Here is a 20,865-nt window from a genome sequence, read left to right as displayed (position 1 = left end):
ACGATCTTTGGACCCCAACCCCCATAACATACTTCTTTTTCTCTTCTCAAGAGCTGTGGTAGGGATCGGGGTGGTCTGACCGTGCTTGGTCGAGGCCCTCCGTAGTATCGCGAGACGTCTCTCTTTCCTCGTTTGCAGAGGGATCGGCATCTGAACCCGAAGGTCGGTGTTCAGCAAGTGGCGGTGGTGGTGAGCCGCGTGTGCGCGGCTCTGCGGTATTGTTGATCGCGGGTGAGGCGCTGCAAAGCCTCCTCGATCCGGGTGTCGTCTCAGACGACTGTAGGATTGGTATAAGGAACTCGTATCCGGGTGGTTTGGGGGACGGTGTCATACGACACCGGGCTGTGACTTAGCACATGAAGAGGGTTGACTACGACCTCGTCGGAGACTTCCACGACACCGCTCGACGCCCGCCCCGCCGCCACCGCTGGAGATGGCGTCTTCGCGACTGTCGATCCAGCCGAGGAAACGCCGCCGCCGCCTGCGCCATCGCCGCTGGCTGCCGTTGCCGCGGGCCGTCCCGCCACGACCGACTCCTGGACGTGCTGCCTGAAGGCATCGACGCACTCGGCGTGGCCCTTATCCTTGGCCAGCTGCAGCGCCGTCTTGCCGTTCGCAACGCGCGCCGCGGTGTCTGCGCCCGCCCGCAGCAAACGCCGCACGACGGCGGGGCGGTTGAGGGAAGCGGCGTGCATCAGCGCGGTGCCGCCGTTGCTGTCCTGCAGGTTGACCTCCGCGCCGTGCTGCAGCAGCAGTTCGACCACCCGCTCGCGGCCGTTTCCGGCAGCGGACATCAGCGCGGTGACGCCGTTGCTCTTCTGCAGGTTGACCTCCGCGCCGTGCTGCAGCAGCAAGTCGACCACCCGCTCGTGACCGTGGAGGGCGGCGTTCATCAGCGCAGTGCCGCCCCCGCTGCTCTGATGGTTGACCTTAGCCCCGTGCTGCAGCAGCAGCTTGACCACCTGCTCGTGGCCGTGGCTGGCGGCGCCCATCAGCAGCGTGAGGCCGCTCACCTCGCCTCTCTCGAACGTCACGTCGGCCCGCCCGCCGCCCTCGAGCCACGCCAGCACCGCCTCCTCCTCGCCTCGCTCAGCCGCTGCCACGACCGCATCGGAGACTGGCACGCCACCTCTCGACGCCCGCTCCGCCGCAACCGGCGACAGATTACCCGGCCGCACCCGCACGCTCTCGCCGCCGCCCTCGAGCGCCACAGCATACCGCCCGCCCTCGAAGCTCCGCGCCACGCCCCGCTGCCCGTTCAGCTCGGGGCGGGAAGAGAGCCCGCCGAGCACGACTCGCTGTCCGAGCAGCGGCGCGTCCACCGCTGCCGCTGCCGCGCCCGAGCAAGCGCCGCCCGCCCCTACTCGGCCCTCCGCCGCCGCCGCCGCCACCGTCAAGACCTTTACGCACTCGGCGTGGCCCTTTTCCTTGGCCAGCTGAAGCGCCGTGCTGCCGCGCACACTGCGCGCCGTTGCGTCTGCGCCCGCCCGCAACATAATGCGTGAGGCGTAACCCCCGTCGGCCACCACTTCTCACTCGAATCCGGAATGCGTGTGCGTAGTACGTGGTGCGTAGGCCCTCTCCGACACCTTGGGCGTGCGAATGCGTAAAACGTATGCGTAATGCGCGAGGCGTAACCCCCGTCGGCCACCACTTCTCACTCGATCCGGAATGCGTGTGCGTAGTACGTGGGGCGTAGCGCGCCTTGAGAGGCACACCCCGATCGGCCGAAGGTGGATGCAGAAGACAGATTCGTAATACGCAAGACATTTGTAGCTCCCTCAGGCGCCACTTGGCTCGGGCACGACACCGAAATACGCGACGTCTGGCCGACGCACTATGGATCGCGGGCGCGTATTTACATAACATGGCCGATCTGTGCATTCTGGGCGATTACATATGCGTAGCAGTACTGACGACCTCCCGCTCCTTCGACACCGCCGAAGAGGCGGCCACCGCCTACGCTCGCTCAGAGTACGGTCGCGCCGACGCCGCCAAGCTGCTGCAGCCCCGCCCGGCTCCCACTGCCGATGGCCTCGAGGCGATACGGCAGGCGGAGAGGGAGGGCCTGACTCTGGCTACTAGCAGCGGCAGCAGCAGCGGCTACAAAGGCGTGTCCTTCTGCCCGAAGGAGCAAGGCCGCAAGAAGTACAAGCTGCAGGCGACGGTTGAAGGCAAGATGGTTCATCTCGGCTACTTCGCCACCGCCGAGGAGGCGGCGCTCTTCTACGCCCGCAGGGAGGCGGGCAGGGACACCAGCGATCTCACCGCGCCGCCACCGCCGCCGCCGCCGTCCTCAACCTCTGCGGAGCTGCCAGTGTACGAGCTCAGCATTCTGACGCCTGAGCAAATGGCCGCCGTCCCGACATATAGTCCACCGTCCAATTTGGACTATAGTCGAGCGCGTCGGAGAGGTGTTTGGAGACAGGCTCATGATTATGCGGATTATGCGGCAGCCCTAGCGGCAGCGCCAACTTATGGCAGCCCTAGCGGCAGCGCCAGTAAAGGGGGGGGGTGGGGGGGTTAGGGGGTGGCTGTCGAGGGCTATGCCCGAGTCTGTTGTTACCAGCGCACATACAACCCTAGCCAACTTATGGCAGCCCTAGCGGCAGCGCCAGTGCGCGCACATAAAGGGGGTTTGGGGGGGGGATGCGTAATACATATGCGTAATACGTGGTGCGTAAGCCCGCTCCGACACCTTGGGCGTGCAAATGCGTAATACGTATGCGTAATGCGTGAGGCGTAACCCCCGTCGGCCGCCACTTCTCACTCGAATCCGGAATGCGTGTGCGTAGTACGTGGTGCGGAGGCCCTCCGTCCGACACCTTGGGCGTGCGAATGCGTAAAACGTATGCGTAATACGTGAGGCGTAACCCCCGTCAGCCACCACTTCTCACTCGAATCCGGAATGCGTGTGCGTAGTACGTGGTGCGGAGGCCCTCTCTGACACCTTGGGCGTGCGAATGCGTAAAACGTATGCGTAATACGTGAGGCGTAACCCCCGTCAGCCACCACTTCTCACTCGAATCCGGAATGCGTGTGCGTAGTACGTGGTGCGGAGGCCCTCTCCGACACCTTGGGCGTGCGAATGCGTAAAACGTATGCGTAATGCGTGAGGCGTAACCCCCGTCGGCCACCACTTCTCACTCGATCCGGAATGCGTGTGCGTAGTACGTGGGGCGTAGCGCGCCTTGAGAGGCACACCCCGATCGGCCGAAGGTGGATGCAGAAGACAGATTCGTAATACGCAAGACACTTGTAGCTCCCTCAGGCGCCACTTGGCTCGGGCACGACACCGAAATACGCGACGTCTGGCCGACGCACTATGGATCGCGGGCGCGTATTTACATAACATGGCCGATCTGTGCATTCTGGGCGATTACATATGCATAGCAGTCCCACTCACCTCTCACTTATAGACTACTACCCGTCGAGATGCGATCTCGGGATCTCGGGTCAATCCGGCTCATCTCGCCTTTCCAAACACGGTGTACTCGCCGTCGAGATGCGCATCACACACACCTCTCGCTCATCTCGTGCGGTCTCGATAATTAATATTTAATCGCCTCTCTCGATCTCGATCCATGCCTCTCTCGATCAAATCTCTCATCACACACACACCTCTCGCTCTCCGCTCTGCGTGTCACACTATAGCCCGGCGCCCGCCCTCTCTTTCTGGCCGCGTCCCTCCCCTGTCCAGTCCTCTCGACTGGTTCCCTCTTTTACATACATAATTACTCATCGCGCCATCTCGCGCCATCTCGAGCTATCTCGGGCTATCTCTGAGGCATGAGGAGGATCGATCCGGATTTTAGTAGGCGCCCGCCGCAGGCGAAGAAAATTTGGGCGGAGCGCCGTATCGATCACGGTGGGAGCCTCTTGGCCCCAGGCCGTGCCACGGCCGACTTAGCCGAATGTAAGAGGCTCCCGCTGATCTTAGACCGCGCAAGCATCACAGTGTGCCATGGCACACTTAGACCCGCTAGGCATCGAGGATCAGACGAGAACTTAGACTACTACCCAACCAGTGTGAGCCTCTGAGCTCTGTGAGGCTCCGCGAGGCTGGGCCTGGGCGCTGGGGGTTCTGGGGCGATGCGTGTGCCGTGTGCGCGTGTGCTGGGCGAGTGCCATCATCGGGTGTGCCTAGAGCTAGACCGTGATATATAGCAAATAAAATAGGTCCCAAAACGCGGGCTTTAAAGCAAGGGAGGGAAACACGAGTGACGGGACGGGGCGCAGGACTTTGCGGAGAGACATAACACAAAGTGGCAAGATCGAACATCGTCACACGCACACGCCAGCCTTGGGGGGGAGAGGGGGGGGGGGGGGGTTCAAAGAGCTGGGACGTCCACTGCCCTCTGCCGCCGGGCCGCCTCGCCGCCGCCGCCCTAGCCGCCGGGGGTGTCGTTGCTTGGCGGCTATAGCTCTTGCTCCTCGGCGTGGACTATCGCCGACGTGATTGTGATCCGCTTCTTTGGCATCACGAAGATCCCCTGGCGTGCCGGGCGGCGCGGCATGGGGCTTGGCGCCGGGGTAGAGGGAAAGGGGTCGGGGGTGGAAGGGCGCGAGGGTGGCAAGCGGGTCGTTCGCTGCGCCAGAGGTGGTGCGCACACTCAGCTGGGAAAGGGGGCGTGTTGGGCACCTTCTTGCGCCACGTGTGGCTTATTCGTGGGAACAGTGGTTTGCCATGAGCCCAAAAGGGGTGGGGTGTGCGCTCGCCCCGGGCAGTCTCGGACAATCTTGGGGGAGCTTGCCTCCTGGCGTGTCTCCACCTCCTCGACGCTCTTGAGCACGTCGTCGCCGTCCAGCACCTGCGCGAGGGACGGAAATGGATCGGCGAGTCGAGAGGCGCGAAGCGCGGAGCGGCAGAAAGACTGCAGCCGGGGTAGGCGAAGCCCACAGAGGTGGTCCTCTCGCCGTCGAGATGCGATCTCGGGATCTCGGGTCAATCCCGGCTCATCTCGCCTTTCCGATCAAATATCTCATCACACACATCACACGCACCTAATCGCCTCTCGGGTCATCTCGGGTCATCTCTCTCGCCTTTCCAAACACGGTGTACTCGCCGTCGAGATGCGCCGCCCGGCCGAGCAGCATGGAGAAGGAGGAGCCGCCGCTGTCCGGGTCAGACCTAATCTCGGGTGAGCTCGGGTGAGCTCGCGCGATCTCGAGCAGGAGGAGCCGCCGCTGTCCAGGTCGGACATTCGGCCCATCGACAGCATGCCCCGCACGTGCCGTATGCCCGTGAACTCGCCAGGGACCGTCTTTGCCGCCTCGCGCGCGCACTCGGCCGAGAGCGGCGAGAGCACCGAGCCCTGCGAGACGGACTGCACCTGTTCACAGCTGCAGGCATGAAGAACCGTCGCCGTTCACACTCTCAGGCTCAAGACGGACTGCACCTGCGCGACGAAGCCCTTGTCCACGCGAAAGATGTGGTTCGAGTCGTAGCAGCCTATGTGAAACGGGTACTACTACTGGACTGCTCAGCATAGAGGAGGATGTGGTTCAAGTCATCGCAAAGCCGAGGCGGAAGAGACTGAGGAGGTGCGGAACGGTGACCGGAGCAGCCTTCGGGTAGAAGCCCAGCGTCACCTTGCCGTAGCCTTCGATGTCCATCACCACGCGCTCCGGCCCGAGCTCCAGCAGCGCCGGGTCGATGGGTGGAGGACATGTCCCGCACGACCTTGGGCACGCTCTGCTCATGAAGCCGGCGTTCTTCTTGCACTCTCCAGCGGCCGCCCAGCTCTCGCAATTCGGCTGCTCGTCGACGCAGTCGTCGGAGGCGAGCGGCGTAGACGAGAGGAGAGCGACGACGAGGCCGACGCAGAGCCGGGTCTGCAGCATGTACATTGCCCACACGGCTTGCGAGGTTTGGTTTCTTTCTGAAACAAGAAAGCCTTCGTATCTTTCTACATACAACCTACATGAAAAGGGGCCAGGATACGCCGCGAGGAGGACGGAGTTGCGCAAGGCGAAAGAAGCCGCGAGAACAAGGGACCGGCAGGCGGCGGCGTCGCAGGACGAGGCAGAAGAGAACGACGCGACAGAGGAGGAAGTGACAAGGGAGAGACCGACGAGAGTGGGACGGCCGCGAGGTGGCATGAAGGTTGCAGCGAGAAGCGGCGAGAGACTGCGAAAAGAGATACGAAGAGGCAGACTCCCCAGGGTGGGCGACGGCTAGCGCATCACACTCCTCTCCTTAAAATCCCTGTGTGGTGGCGGCGTGCCGTTCTCCCATCCCTCCCTTGGGTTGTGTGTTTTCTTTCTTTCTTTCTTACCTACATGAAAAAACGCAACTGACATGGCACATCGCTCTCGGGCCCACAGACATCCCGCACACCCGCCGCCCCCCGCGCTACTCCTGTGCTAGTGCCAGTGCGCGCCAGACCCCAGTCCCGTGCCTAGTGTCGGGCGAGGGAGTTTTCGTAAAATTCTTTCTTACATCGCAAAAAAGAAAATCCGGAAGGAAAAGAAATGCTGGCGGGGGGGGGGGGGAGGCTGCTCTGTGCTCAAAGGGGTGCGTGGGTGGCAGACAAACAAAGCCCAGCCACCAGCCAGCGACGGCAAGCAAGCGAGCGCCGCGACGTGTTCGCCGTGACAGTGTGTCTCGCGCCTTGCGCGCGCCGCGGTCCGGGGAGGAGGGGGATGGGGGGGGGGGAGGTCGGAGCATCGTGCTCACTCGTGTCCCGGAGTATGGGGTAGGTAGGCTGGAGAGGTGGACCGGACCTGCCGGCCGTGTGTTCACGCTCAACTGGACGGAACGAAAGTCGGCGGGCAGGTCACGTGGGGTCGCGTATTGCAATACGACCGATAGAAAGAATTTTTCGTCGTAGGACAAAGAATTTGACGAAAAACAACAATCACCAAGAATTTCAAGTGCGTCGTCGTGCTGTGTCTGGTGTCTACTAGCTCCGAGTAGAGGGGGCGTTCCGCTGCTAGGGGAAACCCGGAGCGCAGAGCCAACCCTCGGAGAACCGTGTTTACTTTACGGCCCTTTCCCTGCGAACGCGCACCCCCCAGGGCTAGGGCTCTCTAGCCCGTAACCCGAATCCCGATCATCTGCGATCTGGCCCGCTGGGTGTGCTTCTTAGCTCCCCGGCCCTTGGATGTGAGGCTGATAACTGCACTCCAAGTGGTTCCTTCGGCTCCTACCCAGATAGGGGGTCTGTGGCCTATGACTCGCACCCAAAACGCCCTACCTACCTACCTATTGCGGGCGCCAATCGCCAGGCTCCGTGCCCCACCTACCTACCCACCCACCGCGGGCGCCGCACCCGTCTCGGCTGGCGTCCCAGCCGCAGGCGACTCGCCTGGCATGGCCCCGTTCGCGGCTAGCGCGTCTCCCGCGCGAGCGAAGCGGTTTTTTACCCCCCCCCCCCCACCACCTACCTACCTATTGCGGGGCCCTCTGGGGCGGTCAAAACCGGACCTACCTACCTATTGCATGGGGTCTAACCCAGGGCTCCAGGCCCCAAATGACGTGTGAGTGTTAGAGTTCATGTTTGGTATTGCTAAAAATCCCTCTCTCAGAGGGATGTTGACATACGCGGCTACGCGTTGTGGGCGCTATCTAGGGGAACATCATGCCCCATCCCGATGCGTGGGCGTGTATGTCACGCGGTACTATGTTTGTTGGCCAAGTAGGCGGCTGCACGTGTGGGGCGCGAGTACCGCTGTATATACGCGTTCTGCACGTGTGGCCGCGTATCTTGGCTAAGATACGCGCCGGCACAGAAACACGTATCAGGCCCCGGGGGCCCCGCCGACCGAGCTCGATGAACGCCAGCGGGTGAGGGCGGCTATTCTCCCCCGAGGTGGCAGGCGAGGATACTGGGCTGGGCTTTTAGGCATTGTGGGGTTGGCACTCCCATCGACCCTCATGACCTCCTGCGGTCTCTGAGATGGACACCAGTGGGTGTGGGACCACAACCAGGATACACTCGAAGGCTGGGTAAGCAGTAGAGGTCGATACTCGACGCGTCCCACATGGTCTGTGTCGCTGTCGGCACGCTGTCGACAGGACGTCAAGCGACACCGGTGGCAGTGCCACCCAGGAGTGGTCGGGCGGTCTTCCGTCATGAGAGAGCCACCATGTGATCCGTATGATGATTCCTGACAACCGCCTCAGTCAACTTTCGTCACAGTTCCCGCTCTGAGAGGAGCTGCGGGTCAGCTCGACAGCTGGAGCTGTGTCGCCGGCGTGCGGCGGCCTGCCTCCGGAGGTGCCTCTGAGGTGGACATTTTTTGGTCACCGTGAGAGAACGCGTTCGAATTTTCACTCCGGAACTTCAACTCTGCACGCGCACCGGCCAGGGCTACAATAGTGCCAGTGAGGCGGCCTGGTGAGGCGGAGGCGCGAGTCGGAAGGCCGCGACCGTCAAGTGTTCCCATTTTCCTTCCTACAATCGCTGTGAACCCAGCCACGTACGCAGCCCCTCGTGTCGCGCGCGTAAGTCCCGGTTGCCGTGCGCGCCAGCGCGTGTGGCCGCGTACCTTAGCTCAGACGATACGCGCACAGTCCGACCAACGACTGGGACACCAACGCGGTATGGGTGGCGCACAGACCCCCTATCTGGGTAACCCTGTCGTGTCGTGCCCCGGGGCGCTCGGCAAGAGGGATATGCTAGCCCCGGCGAGTGTCACTCTCTGCTTGCACACCTGGGTAGCGTCCACCGCTCGCCTCTCCAGGTCGTCCGCCGTTGCCACGGCGACGGCAAGCTCCGTCGGCCTGCAGTTCTCCGACGCTGGAAGCTGGCCCGCGACTTCGCAGACGCCATTCGTGGTGCTGCACGGGCTGCTCGGCGCCGGCAGCAACTTCCAGACCTGGGCGGCGCGCCTCGGTGACGACTGCGCCGCCAAGGGCGCTGCGCGGCGCGTGCTGCTCGTAGACCTGCGCAACCACGGCTCGAGCGACAAGGCGGCGACGATGTCGTTCGTCGAGATGGCGGCGGACGTGCGGCGGCTGCTCGACGAGCAGGGCATCCCGAAGGCCATCCTCTGCGGTCACTCGCTCGGCGGGAAGGTCCGAGACACTTCCGAGACCCTTCCGAGACACTTTCGACAAGCGCGCGGCCACTCTCGCTCCACCGCCAACACCTCTGACCTGCAAGGTTGCGATGGCGCTCGCGCTGCAGTCGCCGGAGCGCGTCGAGCGGCTGGTCGTGCTCGACATGGCGCCGGTGACGTACGAGACGGGCGAGAGTTGAGCCGAGATTGGGCCGAGATTGAGCCGATCAGCCGAGATGTCACTGAGAGAGCCGAGCCGTCACGTAGCGCCGGTGACGCTGCGGGCGCGGGAGGCCGTGGGCGGAGGGTGGGAATGGCCCTTCACCAATCAGCAGTTCGCGAGTAGGCGAGGGCAGTCCGTGGGCGGAGAATGTGCGCATCATCGGCGACCTCCTCGCCATCGACCTGCAGGCGAGATCACGCCGAGATCACGCCGAGAGATGAGATCCGCCCGAGATCCGCCCGAGATCGCCCGAGATCCGATCCGATCGAACACATCACTTCTCCTCCCGCGCAGCGCATCTCGAGCAAGCGCGACGCCGACGCCGCGCTCGCCCGGGGGGTGAGCGAGACACAGCCGAAATACATGAGGCAGAGACACCGCAGACATGCCACTCTAACATCCCTTAAGGTAAACGCACAGCCCCGGGACCGAACTCGCAGATCCCTCTTCACAGCCCCTCTTCACACCCGCTCTTCAAACCCCCTCTTCACACCCGCTCTTCACACCCCCTCTTCACACCCCCTCTTCATCCCCGCTCTTCACACCCCCTCTTCACATTCGAAGGTGAGCGACCCGGGCTTGCGCGCTTTCCTGCTGACAAATCTCGTCCGCCGCTCGGGCGAGACTGAGCCGAGACTGCGCCGAGACTGCGCCGAGAACAAACGAGGTTGAGATGAGACCGAGCGAGCGAGCGAGCGAGATGAACTTGGCGGATGAGTTTCCGCGGCTCTTGGCAGACGACTGATCCCGGCTGATCTCGGCCGCTGAACCGCCCCCCTCCCCTCCCCCCTTTCCGGCGCGGCAGGCGGGCAGGGCTTTGCGTGGCGCGTGAACCTGCGTGCGATCGCAGACTCGCTGGGCGAGCTGGCGCGGTGGGAGGTGCGATCTCGCGAGATTGCATGAGATTGCATGAGGTCGCACCAGATCGCACCAGACCGCCCGAGCATTTTGCAAGAGGTCGCACGATCGCACGAGATCGCACGAGATCACACGAGATCACACGAGATCACACGAGACCGCGCCCGCAGACTCGTTGGGCGCGGTGGGAGGAGGAGGGCGGCGAGGCGTTGGGCGGCAGCCCCTAGCAGCCTTCCACGAGCCTTCCACGAGCCTTCCAGGAACCTTCTAGGAACCTCCCAATAGGTGGGCGGGGAGGTGTACGGCGGCAACACCCTCTTTGTGGCGGGCGGCAGCTCGCGTCACAGTCGTCGCACCGATTTCTGTTTCTGATCGCCTGGTGTTTGTCGCCAGGCGGGTGGCACCTCGCGGCACCCGCTCGCGCAGCTTTCTTTTTTCTGACCGCCTTGGCGGTGCCTGACTCCAGGCGGGCGGCCAGTCGCGGTACGTGCGCTCGTCGTATCTCGCTGCCATCTCGGAGCAGTTCAGCACCTTCTTCCTCTCGACGATACGCAGCGCCGGTGCGGTCGAGTCGCCCCCCCCCCCCCCCCCCCCCCCAAGGGCACTGGATACACGCCGACGAGCCGGACGCGCTCCTCCTGATCATCTCCTCCTTCCTCGACGTTCCGCCCTCTGGACGCAGCTGACCCCAGCAGCTATCGGCCACGATTGCTCTCGACGAAGCCTCGCGACTCTAGAGGCGTGCGCTCCCTCAGAACGGCATACTCAGAACGGAGTCGCGAGTCGGCTGCTGTGGCGCGTGGTGGCTGGCTGCAGGGGGCCATAGCACAGAAGTAAGGAGTCCACCGTCGGCGTGGACGTCCGCGAGGTGTGTTTTGCGGCCGCGAGTCCCGCACTTGGTCCCGCCACGCGCCAGCGGCCGCGGCCCGCGCGCGCGACAATATTGGACTTTGGAGAGGGCGAGAGAGAAAAAGAGAGTATATAAAGCGGTCTATCGTCTAAAAGGTATACCGACAAGCGACATCCTCCCTGCCAGTCGACCTGCCAGCTTCGACTCTGAACCAGAAGGTACTCTTTCTTACCGGATTGAGAAGATACACTAATTGTGGGGCGACGCAGCACATACCGCACACGACATGCTGAAGGATTGCGTGCGCTGACTGACATAGCTGTCGCGTCGGCTCGGCTCTCCGGTTTGATGACGGAAAAAGAGGTGCGGGAGCACTTCGCCGTCATCCCTTGTAGCGCAGCACGGCCCCCGGCACGTCGCGCTCGCTCCAGTCGGTCAGCGCCGCAGCGTCGGCCGGCACCGCGCCGCCCGCGCCGATCACCTCCAGCTTGGCTCTCTCTCGCGCGGTCTGCCAGGCAGGCGGCCTCTCGCGGCTGGCGGCGGGCGGCGTTTTGCTCCCGGGCGCCTTGAGCACGTCCGACCGCAGCTTCTGCCCCTCTGGGTAGAAGATGTAGTAGAGCACCGCAGCGAGCAGCAGCACGGCTCCGCCCCAGATCGCTGCGGACAGCGGCGTCGCGTCGAGCGATGTGAGGTAGAGGAGGGAGCTGGTGGCGAGCGTGACGCACATCCACCAGGTGAGGTAGAAGGCGAGCATCGCGAAAACGCCGACGCCGACTGTCTTGAGCACTGCCATCCCTCCTCGCCGCAGCGCGAGCTTCTCCGAGCTCCGCGAGAAGAATTTCCCCGTGGTTCGCGTGAAGACCGAACTTTTTTGGTTTATCGACCCTCGACGCGGCAAAGCCTTTTCTTTTTTGTTTATCGACCCTTCGACGCGCCCGCTTCAGTCGACAGCTCCCTCGGCTCGATGTCGGGCGTCGGGATGATCCCCGGGCTCCAGAACGGCAACCCGGTCGTCTTCATGGACGTCACCATCGGCGGCCACAACGCCGGGCGCATCAAGATGGAGGCGCGGCCGCGGCAGCGCCCGGGAGACCGAGCCGGAGATATGGAGAGAGCGGCACTGCTCACTGAGCCTGACCGCGCCGCCGCCGCCGCCTGCCCGTAGCTGTTCAGCGACACGGTGCCGAGAACGGCCGAGAATTTCAGGCGTGCGCCACTGGCCGACGGCGCCGACACACGGCGCGGCGAATGCGCCGACCCGGCCCTCTGCCGTCTGCCGCCCGCCTGCAGGCAGCTGTGCACAGGGGAGCACCGGAAAATGGGCAAGCCGGTGGGGTTCAAGGGCAGCTCCTTCCACCGAGTGATCAAGGGCTTCATGTGCCAGGGAGGCGACTTTGTGAAGGGCGACGGCACGCCAGCCTGAGCGAGCTGCTGCCTCGGCCCGCACACACGCACACCGCCAACGCCAGCGCCGCCGCCGCCGCTACACGCCGCCGCCGACACCACCACCGACGCCATTTCCGCCGCCGCCGCCGCCGCCGCCGCCGCCGCCGCCGCCGCCGCCGCTGCTGCGCCGCCGCCACCGCCGCCGCCGCCGCCGCTGCTGCGCCGCCGCCACCACCACCAGCGCCGCCCGGCCTCCCGTCCCCGCCTCACCCTCCCCTGCCCCACCCTCCCCCGCCCCACCCCGGCCAGGCACCGGCTGCACCTCAATCTACGGCGACAAGTGGCCGCCGCCCCTCGCCCACACACCGCCACCTCCGCCTCCGCCCTCCTCATCTTCTTTGGTTTGTTGAGGCTACTAGCACTTACCGGAGTTAGCACGTCATCATCGAGCTACGTCCTCCCCGCCGCCGTAGCCCGGGCTGTTTCTCTCTAATAGGGCGACCGTCGAGACACCCTCACCCCCACCCCACCCCAACCCCCACCCTCACTCCACGCTCTCCGTCTTCTCTGCGCCTCTCCACCCCTCTACCACGCACCACCGCTCCGCCCAATGTCAGCCACACTACCACTCCGCCTTGTCAGCCACGGCGGCCTCTCCCCTCGCAGCCATATCTCCCCACATCTCCCCTGCCGCCGCGCCGGCGCACCGCCCGCAGCTTCGAGGACGATTGATCAAGTACAGAATTGATGGCGCGCCTGATTACCCGCCCTCGTGATTTTTCTTTTTTTACACCGCCCGCAGGTTCGAGGACGAAGATCTGACGCTCAAGCACACCGGGCCGGGCCTGCTGTCCATGGCGCGGGATAGGGAGGGATGTGAGGAGATGTGAGGGGATGTGAGGAGATGTGAGGAGATATGACGCGCAAGCACCCGGGGCCGGCTGCTCTCCATGGCGCAAGATATGGAGAGATATGGGGAGATATGGGGAGATATGACCTCCCTCCCTCCCTCCCTCCCTCCCCTTTGCCAGGCGAACTCCGGACCGAACACGAACGGCTGCCAGTTCTTCCGCCGCCCGCGGCCGTGACATGTCCGCGCACGTCCGTGACATGTCCGAGACGCGTCCCCGCAGGCTGCCAGTTCTTCGTCACCTGCGATGCCTGCGACTGGCTTGACGGCAAGCACGTCGTCTTCGGCAAGGCGAGAGGGGCCGAGATTGCACGAGATTGCACGAGATGGCACGAGATGGCACGAGATGGCACGAGGTACGGCGAGCGGGGCCGAGTTTACACGAGGTTGGCCGAGAGGAGCCAGGGGTGACACGAGATGAGGAGATGACACTAGAGGAGCCGAGGAGGAGCCGAGAGGAGCCATCTCGGCTGATTTCACGCCTAACCCTCACCCTCACCCTAACCCTAACCCTAACCCTAACCCTAACCCTAACCCTAACCCTAACCCTCAGGTCCTCGACGGCCTGCTCACTGTGCGGAAGATCGAGAACGTCACTGTCGGCGCGCCCCGCCCGCTCCGCCCCCCCCGCCCTGCCCCCCGCCCCCGCGCTTCTGCGCCCCGCCGCTCCCCCCTGCTCGCCGCCGCCCCCTTCCCCACTTGCCTCCGCATTCTGCCTATCGCGCTTTGCTCGCCCACGTGTAACTGGCATGGCATTCTGAATGCCGGTGCCAGCTCGCGTCTGGGTGCGGAGATGCGCGGGCTGCCTACACCCCCTTTCCCCTCATGTATTGGAGAGGCGCACCTTACCGCATCTTGCCCTTGTTGCCTGCAGGCGCGAACAGCAAGCCGAAGCTGCCGATTGTGATTGCGCAGTGCGGCGAGATGTGACGGGGCCTGTCCAGTGTGCAGTGAGCTTAGAGCTATAGGGACAGCATGTCCAACATGTAAGAGAGAGCGAGGTCCAGAGCGGTTCTTTCTTCTTTGTTTACGCTCTATTTCGATTCGCAAATCGGCATGCGGACCGCGGTGGCCGTGACATGTGGAATGTGGTTCGACCACCCCTCGTAGGCTTTGGCCTTTGCCTCTGCGGTGTGCGGATCGCCACCGTTCCCAGGCTGCCTAATGGGATGGAAAGGAAGGCTGGGCGAGCGTATAGAAGCGTGCTCGACCTCGTCGTGGCAACCTGCACGGCAGCGCTGGCGGGCGCGATGGGCGTCGTGCCACCGACAGCCCGACAGATCACCTGGACAGCACATCTGACAGCCTGACAGCCAGAGGGCTCAGGGGGGCGGGGGGGGGGGGGGGGCAACAGGGGCGGGGCGGGGCGTGGCCCTGAGTGGCGTAGTGCTGTGTACGCTCACGCGGGATGTGTGGCAGCCCAGCTGGCTGAGTGTCTTGTGTATGTCTGTGTGTCGCTCGCGCGTGTCCTCTTTCTTCTGTTGTGAAATTCTTCTGTGTTAGTGACAGTGCGCGCCAGTCCCGTGCCCAGTGTTGTGCGAGGGAGTTTGTTGTAAATTCTTGTGACAGTGCGCGCCAGTCCCGTGCTCAGTGTCGTCCGAGGGAGTCGCCTAGGCAGTAAAAGTGCCCAGTGCTGTGCAGGGAGTTCTTCTGACACTGCTAGTAGCTTCTGTCGACAAGGCGGACTTCCGAAACCTGGGTGAGCACTTTCGAGCTCTTCTTGCAGCACGGCTCTTCCTGTGTGCCGGAACAGAGCTCCATGCTCCATGCAAGCCGTCCAACGTGATAGGAACGCGGGCTCTCTCGGCTTCGGGACCTCGAGGTAGGTAGGCCGCCGCGCATAACTGACTCCTCATCACCTCCCTGCTAACATACATAGGTAGAAAGGTGAAGAACAGCCAGGCTCGGACTGGACACCAACGCGGTATGGGTGGACGCTGGACAGATGATGACGACACGCACGAGCGACACACAGACACAAACAAGCTCACAAGACACACAGCCAGCTGGCTGCCACTGCTAAAAGAAAGAAAGAAAGAAAACAGACACGCCAAACGAGGGATGGGACGAGGGACAGGGTCCCCACCTGCACGAGCAGGATTTTGGAAGGACGATCAGGGGGACAGGTGGGGCTCTCCTGCTCCTGACAAGGGACACGACAGGCTGTGCGAGAGAGTTCGGTTTGTTGAATTCTTCTGACACTCGTGCCTTTCACCATGGGGGTTTGGAGCTGGGACATCATCGGGAGCGACAGCACGCTCGAGTTTGCGATGGATCTGCTCACGCGGGCGGGCGTCGGGCCTACCAATTACGCCGAGCGCCGCAAGACCTTCGCCGTGGTCATGGTCAGCGTGCCCATGGCCGACGGTGGGCAGCCTGGGCTGTATATTGGCCGCCACTCGCACGAGGAGTACGCCGAGTTCTTCGAAGTGCTGGATCAGGCAGCAGACCAGCACTTGAAGATTGAGGCTGCGATTGAGCCGCTCATCGACATGGCGAATGCCACGCAGCAGCTCTACGACTCGTGTGGGGACGATTGCCCGGCGGGGCACGCCATGCAGGTCCTCGGCCTCATCCTCATGCAGGCGGGCTGCCTCCCACCAAGCATGATCGATCCGATTGTCGGCTGCACGGGCAAGTGCTGCGCTCCCGGCGAGAAGAACGAGCGCGCGGCCCACGAGCGCCGTTTCGTCGAGGCGCTGCGCGAGTACGGCCGCCAGTGGCCCTTCGAGGTCTTCAAGACTGCGGAGAACGCACCCGACCAGATTCGCGGAGTGGCCATCAAGTACCGCCCTCGCGGTTGGGCCTCGGCTGTGGCGGGGAAGCCGAACGAGCCGGCTAACATTTCGCAGGTCAGCTTCATCCGGCCTGCGCCGTCCCGCATGCTCACGACGGGGGTGGCATCGGGAGAGCAGATGGAGTGCATGATGGCGGAAAGTGCGATCCTCCGCTCCAAGGATAAAAACATGTACACCCGCAGTGATGAGGTCGCGCGCAAGCTGATTGCGGGCAAACCGGTCCGCTTTGTCGGCCTCGTCAGCCGCGCAGATCTGAATGGCAAGACGGGCAGGGTTGCGGACTACAACGCAGCGACGGCACGCTATTCGATCGAGGTCGACAACTCCGGCGGTCGTGTCGCCGTGAAGGCCGCCAATCTGGAGTGGCTCTGATTGAGCGAGGGTCGTGCAGAAGTACGCTGGTCTGCGCACACGAGTGAAGATGGACGCGTCCCCACACGCCGCAACTGGGCGAGAGTCTTTTCCTTCCCGCTTTCATGCTGCTTCCCCGCGCCGCCTCCTTGGCCCCCTTTTGGGAGTGTTTTCTACTCCCAGTGGGGGGCCTGCCTCCGGGCCCCCTCTTGGTTTCTGTTTTTCAAAACGCCTGCCCGCCCGCCACCCCGAGGCGGCTCGGCCCCCCACAGACCGAGAGATCAAAACGGGACGGCCTCGTGGTCGTGCCGCGCATCTAGAAAACCCCGGCTCTATGAAACCATGGAGAATAGCATGATTTGCACATGATTTGTGATATAATGATGGGTCTGTTGATATCATGAGTAAGAATTCATGGTCGTGCTATCATACCCCCGAGCGTGAAAACTGAAAAATTATACCGACCCCGCGGACACCGCGCGGGCCGCGACTGACCCGCGACCGCCGCAGTGTGCAGTGATCATACATAGCGCAAACACACGTGTTCAGACGGAACAGGGGATCCCTCCCCAGCGCGAAAAAGAATTTTACAACGAAACTCCCTCGCACGACCTGTGTTAGTGCCAGTGCGCGCCAGTCCCGTGCCTGGTGTCGTGCGCGAAAAAGAAATTCTTTCGCGGTGAAGTGTGATGCGTGATAAACCCGTGAGTGGCGACGCAAGCTTCCGGCCGGCCATATCCCCGCAAAACCTGAAGCTCAACCGGCCACGCGGTTCTCATTCGAATCACACCCGTGGTGTCTGTCGCAGGGCATGACCGACTTGAGCGACGACGCGTACGCGCCCGGCTTGAGCGAGCGAGAGCAGCGACAGCGAGCGTCCAACCTCTCCGAGTCTCCGGCCCGCGGCTCTCTCTCGGGCGGTGGCGACGCGCGCTCCCTCTCGGAGGCAGAGGAGGGCTACGGACGGGCGGACTTCGGCGACTCCGGCGCCGCGCCAGGCCCCAACATCGACATGCAGTCGGTTCCTCCGGGTCAACGTGCTTGACCAGGTGCCCGCGTCCAACTCCGCGCTGCACGCGGCGGCCAAGGACGAGCACGTCAACGTCATCGGCACGCTGCTCTCTGCCCGCAGGTACTCTCCACGCGGGCATCGGCCCCGATACCCACACGCCCCGAGAGCCCGAGTGAGGAGAGTAGGCACGCGCGACGTTGGGGACGCTTGGATGTACACTACCTTCGGTGCGAGTCCACACCATAGGCGCGCCGATTGCCAACGTCGCACGTAGAGTCATGATTTGCCTCTCCACTAGCCGTAGCAGCCTGTCTGTCTGGGTGGAGAGGGCTGTAGGCGCGCGACGTTGGGGACGACTGTACACTACCTTCGGTGCGAGCCACACCATAGGCGCGCCGATTGCCAACGTCGCACGTAGAGTCATGATTTGCCTCTCCACTAGCCGTAGCAGCCTGTCTGTCTGGGTGGAGAGGGCTGTAGGCGCGCGACGTTGGGGACGACTGTACACTACCTTCGGTGCGAGCCACACCATAGGCGCGCCGATTGCCAACGTCGCACGTAGAGTCATGATTTGCCTCTCCACTAGCCGTAGCAGCCTGTCTGTCTGGGTGGAGAGGGCTGTAGGCGCGCGACGTTGGGGACGACTGTACACTACCTTCGGTGCGAGTCCACACCATAGGCGCGCCGATTGCCAACGCCGCATGTAGAGTCATGATAGACGCTTTGCCTCTCCACTAGTCGTAGCAGCCTGTCTGAAGTCGCGGCGCCGGTGCCCTCGCATGTGCTCTGCTGTACTAGCCATGTTCGTTGCGCCCGCGTGTACAGTAGAAGCGCGCGCACAGCTATATACACATTTTTGCCGTAGTAACCGGCACCAAACAAAATATCGCTCCGGGCTCCGAGCGGCTAGCGTGATTTCTTTGTGTTAAATCGCAAGTGTGATTTCAAGAGCGTGATCTTGTGTGAAATCGCAATCGAGGACGGCTCGGCGAGGGGCTCACGGCGGGGTCGCACACGGCAGGGGTCACGGGGCCGCTGTGGAGCGACGTGGTCAGGGGGACGACGAGACACAAATGGGACAAGCGCCAGCGGATCAAGGATCAGCACGGCGAGCGCGAGATTGAATTCGCCGACGTGGATGATCATAACGTGGTGACAAAGACCGTCATGGGAGCGCGGGTGCGGCAGCAGGCGGGGGTGCCACACGGAGCGCACCACGAGAGGATCATGCGGGGCGAGGCGGGGAGGGAGACCCCGGGCGCCGCCACAAGGAGCGACCTCAGGGGCTGCCTCGTCTGTAAGGCCGCGAGGGACGCGGCGAGGAGGGCAGCACTAAAGCGGGACCCGCTGTGTCCGATCGTGCGGAAAGCCGCGCAGCAATGGACCGAGGAAGATGAGAACCCGCCTAGAGCGACAATGGCGCACGTGCTTAGCGGCGCCTGCCTGGGGAATAGGGAGCAGGCCAGATGGTTCCTCAGAGTAGCGCGAGCGCAGACAGGGACGGCGATCAGCAAAGTGGCACAGGCGGCACCCGACTCCAAGGAGACGCTGAAGACGCTGAGGATGGCGCATGTCGCTGCGCTGAAGGGCTCACGCTACAGGGTGCTGGATGAGGACGGGTACGATACACTGGCCCCCGCAGTCGGGGGGGTGTTGCCAGCACTGGTAGATGACCTCTCGGAGAAGAGCCGAAGGGACCTTGGCACCGGGGTCACGAGGAACTTGCAAGTCGTGGCCGAGGCGGCGACGGGAGCGGTGCAGAGGTGGATACAGCTCAATGATGAAGCAACGGCGCGCATAATGAAGAGAGAGGAACACATCGAGTGGCTGAGGAAGCTCTTCGCTGGGTGGAAGGAGGCCCGCCCGGTCTTGAGGGAGTCGCGGAGGAGGAGGGATAACGGAGGCAACGTGCAGACAGGCCAACAGCCAGTGGGACGAACGAGGGCCACGACGGCGGCTCAAGCGGGAGGGAGCGGAGACGGTGGGCAGAGAGCGAAGTGGGTGAGACTGATGATGCTCCTTCGACTTCGGGAGCGGTTCCGCTGCTGGGCGAGCTTCAGGATGGTGCTCACGCGAAAAGGAATCGACGCGATGTACAAAGCATACAAGAACCTTAGTGGCCTAGAGAACACAACCCCCCTCTCTCTTTTCTCCCAGTAAGCTAAAAGTACGTACGTACAAGAAGAGGAGAAAGAAGAGGAGAGGCGCCAGTGATGACGAAACAGAAGCTAGTGCAGACGAGGGCAGGGCAGACCCGGGGACGGCGGAGGCGGGCCAGACGGCATCGACCGCCGAGGGAACGTTGGGAAGAGGCACGAGGAGGGCGGCGACCTCAACCGACTATGGAGGACCCGTCACCAGACGACGCAGGGCGGACGACGGTGAGGCGGAGCAGTCGCGCAGGGCGAGACGAGGGAGGGAGCAGGACGTTGCGGAGATCAGCAGGAGGATGTACGAAGAGATTAGGAGCAGCAGGGACCCGAGGGACCATGTGGAAGACGGCTAGTGCTAGTCCCCCATCGGGAGGACGACCCCGGCTAGCCGCCGACCACACCCACAAAGAACCCTGCACAAAGACCGCAGGGCGGGGACCTGTTCCTTTTTACCCATCTCCTAGTAGAGGTGTCCGTTTTATTTATTTATTGAAATCGCAAGGTTGTGATTTCAAGAGCGTGAGAAAATGAAGTGCCGAGCTTTGAGATATCATGACTCCATAATATCATGGCGAAAACCATGTCCATGATATGATGCAAGCGGGGAAATCCTGATGGGAAAGGCACATTTCTCATTTGTGATTTGAGCACGCAGCTCGCTTGCACCTCGCGTGCTCGCACGTCGCAGGCTCACGGGTCTCCGCGGCCGTGGTCGAGAAAAAGGTGCAACACACACCGCACAGCGAAAGGATCCTCTACATGTGTACATCACGGGCCGAACACGGGATCGACACCTCAAGTGTATCAACACCGGCAGACGGACGTACTGACGTAAGTGTGCACAGATAAAAGCCGACACTGTGTAGATTCGGCAAGACATGGGCATCTCTCAGACACCGCGCAGGTCGCAGGTGTCACACACATGGCATGATTCAACGGGACATGGCTTGGGGCATGGGATTTACACGCTCTCCGACATGAACTAACTACTCGCGGTGTACGCGCGCGCCGACGAGCAGAGCCGGCGCTCTCCCGCTGACGGCGGCAAACGCGCGTTGGCGGCAAGCGCGCCGCGGCGCGCGCCCGACAGTGACAAAAGTAGTGATGACAACCGCGCAAGCCAGCGAGCTGGCAGGGCGATCGTCTCCGCGCCGCGCGGGTGCACGTGTGCGCCAGCGCAAGCGCCGTCTCACGCCGGGGCGGGGGCGGCCGCGTTGCTGGCCCGGCCGCCGAAAGGACCTTCTGCGGCGAGGGGCGAGCGGCGGCGCGGCGCGAAGCTCTGCGTCCGGCGCGGCGCCGGGCAGGGGACGTAGGCCTG

At 63.2% G+C, this 20,865-nt stretch overlaps 7 protein-coding genes across 7 annotated transcripts in view; 4 read left to right on the top strand and 3 right to left on the bottom strand.

Annotated features, from left to right (window-relative positions):
* Positions 1 to 4,329: 4,329 nt before the first annotated feature.
* On the bottom strand, positions 4,330 to 5,854 carry CYP15 (Petidyl-prolyl cis-trans isomerase putatuive cyclophilin involved in protein folding and posttranslational modification). Its single transcript, XM_005783618.1, has 6 exons — positions 5,523 to 5,854; positions 5,400 to 5,452; positions 5,203 to 5,333; positions 5,044 to 5,131; positions 4,755 to 4,811; positions 4,330 to 4,493 (listed from the first exon to the last, which is right to left on the bottom strand). The coding sequence occupies exons 1-6, from the start codon at positions 5,848 to 5,850 to the stop codon at positions 4,419 to 4,421; spliced, it is 732 nt and encodes a 243-aa protein (XP_005783675.1). The 5' UTR covers positions 5,851 to 5,854; the 3' UTR covers positions 4,330 to 4,418.
* Positions 5,855 to 8,620: 2,766 nt separating this feature from the next.
* On the top strand, positions 8,621 to 11,063 carry EMIHUDRAFT_468247 (hypothetical protein; the record flags this gene model as incomplete). The annotated part of the gene is made up of 7 exons (XM_005783617.1): positions 8,621 to 9,022; positions 9,111 to 9,179; positions 9,794 to 9,896; positions 10,035 to 10,108; positions 10,373 to 10,484; positions 10,558 to 10,647; positions 10,688 to 11,063. 5 exons carry the CDS (start codon positions 8,621 to 8,623, stop codon positions 10,457 to 10,459), a joined length of 735 nt encoding a protein of 244 aa, XP_005783674.1. The 3' UTR covers positions 10,460 to 10,484; positions 10,558 to 10,647; positions 10,688 to 11,063.
* Positions 11,064 to 11,319: 256 nt separating this feature from the next.
* EMIHUDRAFT_232186 (hypothetical protein) lies at positions 11,320 to 11,730 on the bottom strand (the record flags this gene model as incomplete). The annotated part of the gene is made up of 1 exon (XM_005783616.1): positions 11,320 to 11,730. One exon carries the CDS (start codon positions 11,728 to 11,730, stop codon positions 11,320 to 11,322), a length of 411 nt encoding a protein of 136 aa, XP_005783673.1.
* Positions 11,731 to 12,220: 490 nt separating this feature from the next.
* Positions 12,221 to 14,279, top strand: EMIHUDRAFT_365117 (hypothetical protein; the record flags this gene model as incomplete). Its single annotated transcript, XM_005783615.1, has 7 exons — positions 12,221 to 12,346; positions 12,633 to 12,663; positions 13,126 to 13,180; positions 13,355 to 13,379; positions 13,457 to 13,524; positions 13,787 to 13,835; positions 14,108 to 14,279. Coding segments are annotated over exons 1-7 (366 nt in total), but the record flags the coding sequence as incomplete, so codon positions are not given.
* A 1,170-nt stretch (positions 14,280 to 15,449) lies between these two features.
* On the top strand, positions 15,450 to 16,403 carry EMIHUDRAFT_232184 (hypothetical protein; the record flags this gene model as incomplete). Its single annotated transcript, XM_005783614.1, has 1 exon — positions 15,450 to 16,403. One exon carries the CDS (start codon positions 15,450 to 15,452, stop codon positions 16,401 to 16,403), a length of 954 nt encoding a protein of 317 aa, XP_005783671.1.
* A 790-nt stretch (positions 16,404 to 17,193) lies between these two features.
* On the top strand, positions 17,194 to 19,554 carry EMIHUDRAFT_232183 (hypothetical protein; the record flags this gene model as incomplete). The annotated part of the gene is made up of 2 exons (XM_005783613.1): positions 17,194 to 17,403; positions 18,388 to 19,554. 2 exons carry the CDS (start codon positions 17,194 to 17,196, stop codon positions 19,552 to 19,554), a joined length of 1,377 nt encoding a protein of 458 aa, XP_005783670.1.
* A 717-nt stretch (positions 19,555 to 20,271) lies between these two features.
* EMIHUDRAFT_442301 (hypothetical protein) overlaps positions 20,272 to 20,865 on the bottom strand; it is a 1,397-nt gene continuing 803 nt past the window's right edge. Inside the window, 2 exon segments of the mRNA XM_005783612.1 lie at positions 20,272 to 20,399; positions 20,419 to 20,864. Coding sequence (XP_005783669.1) covers positions 20,303 to 20,399; positions 20,419 to 20,864 — 543 coding nt within the window. The 3' untranslated portion in view covers positions 20,272 to 20,302.

Source organism: Emiliania huxleyi (genome assembly GCF_000372725.1).
Source record: "Emiliania huxleyi CCMP1516 chromosome Unknown EMIHUscaffold_179, whole genome shotgun sequence".
In the NCBI taxonomy this organism is placed as follows: Eukaryota; Haptophyta; order Isochrysidales; family Noelaerhabdaceae; genus Emiliania; species Emiliania huxleyi.
The sequence above is the reverse complement of the archived record's forward strand: the minus strand, read 5'-3'. Positions and strand labels throughout refer to the sequence as shown.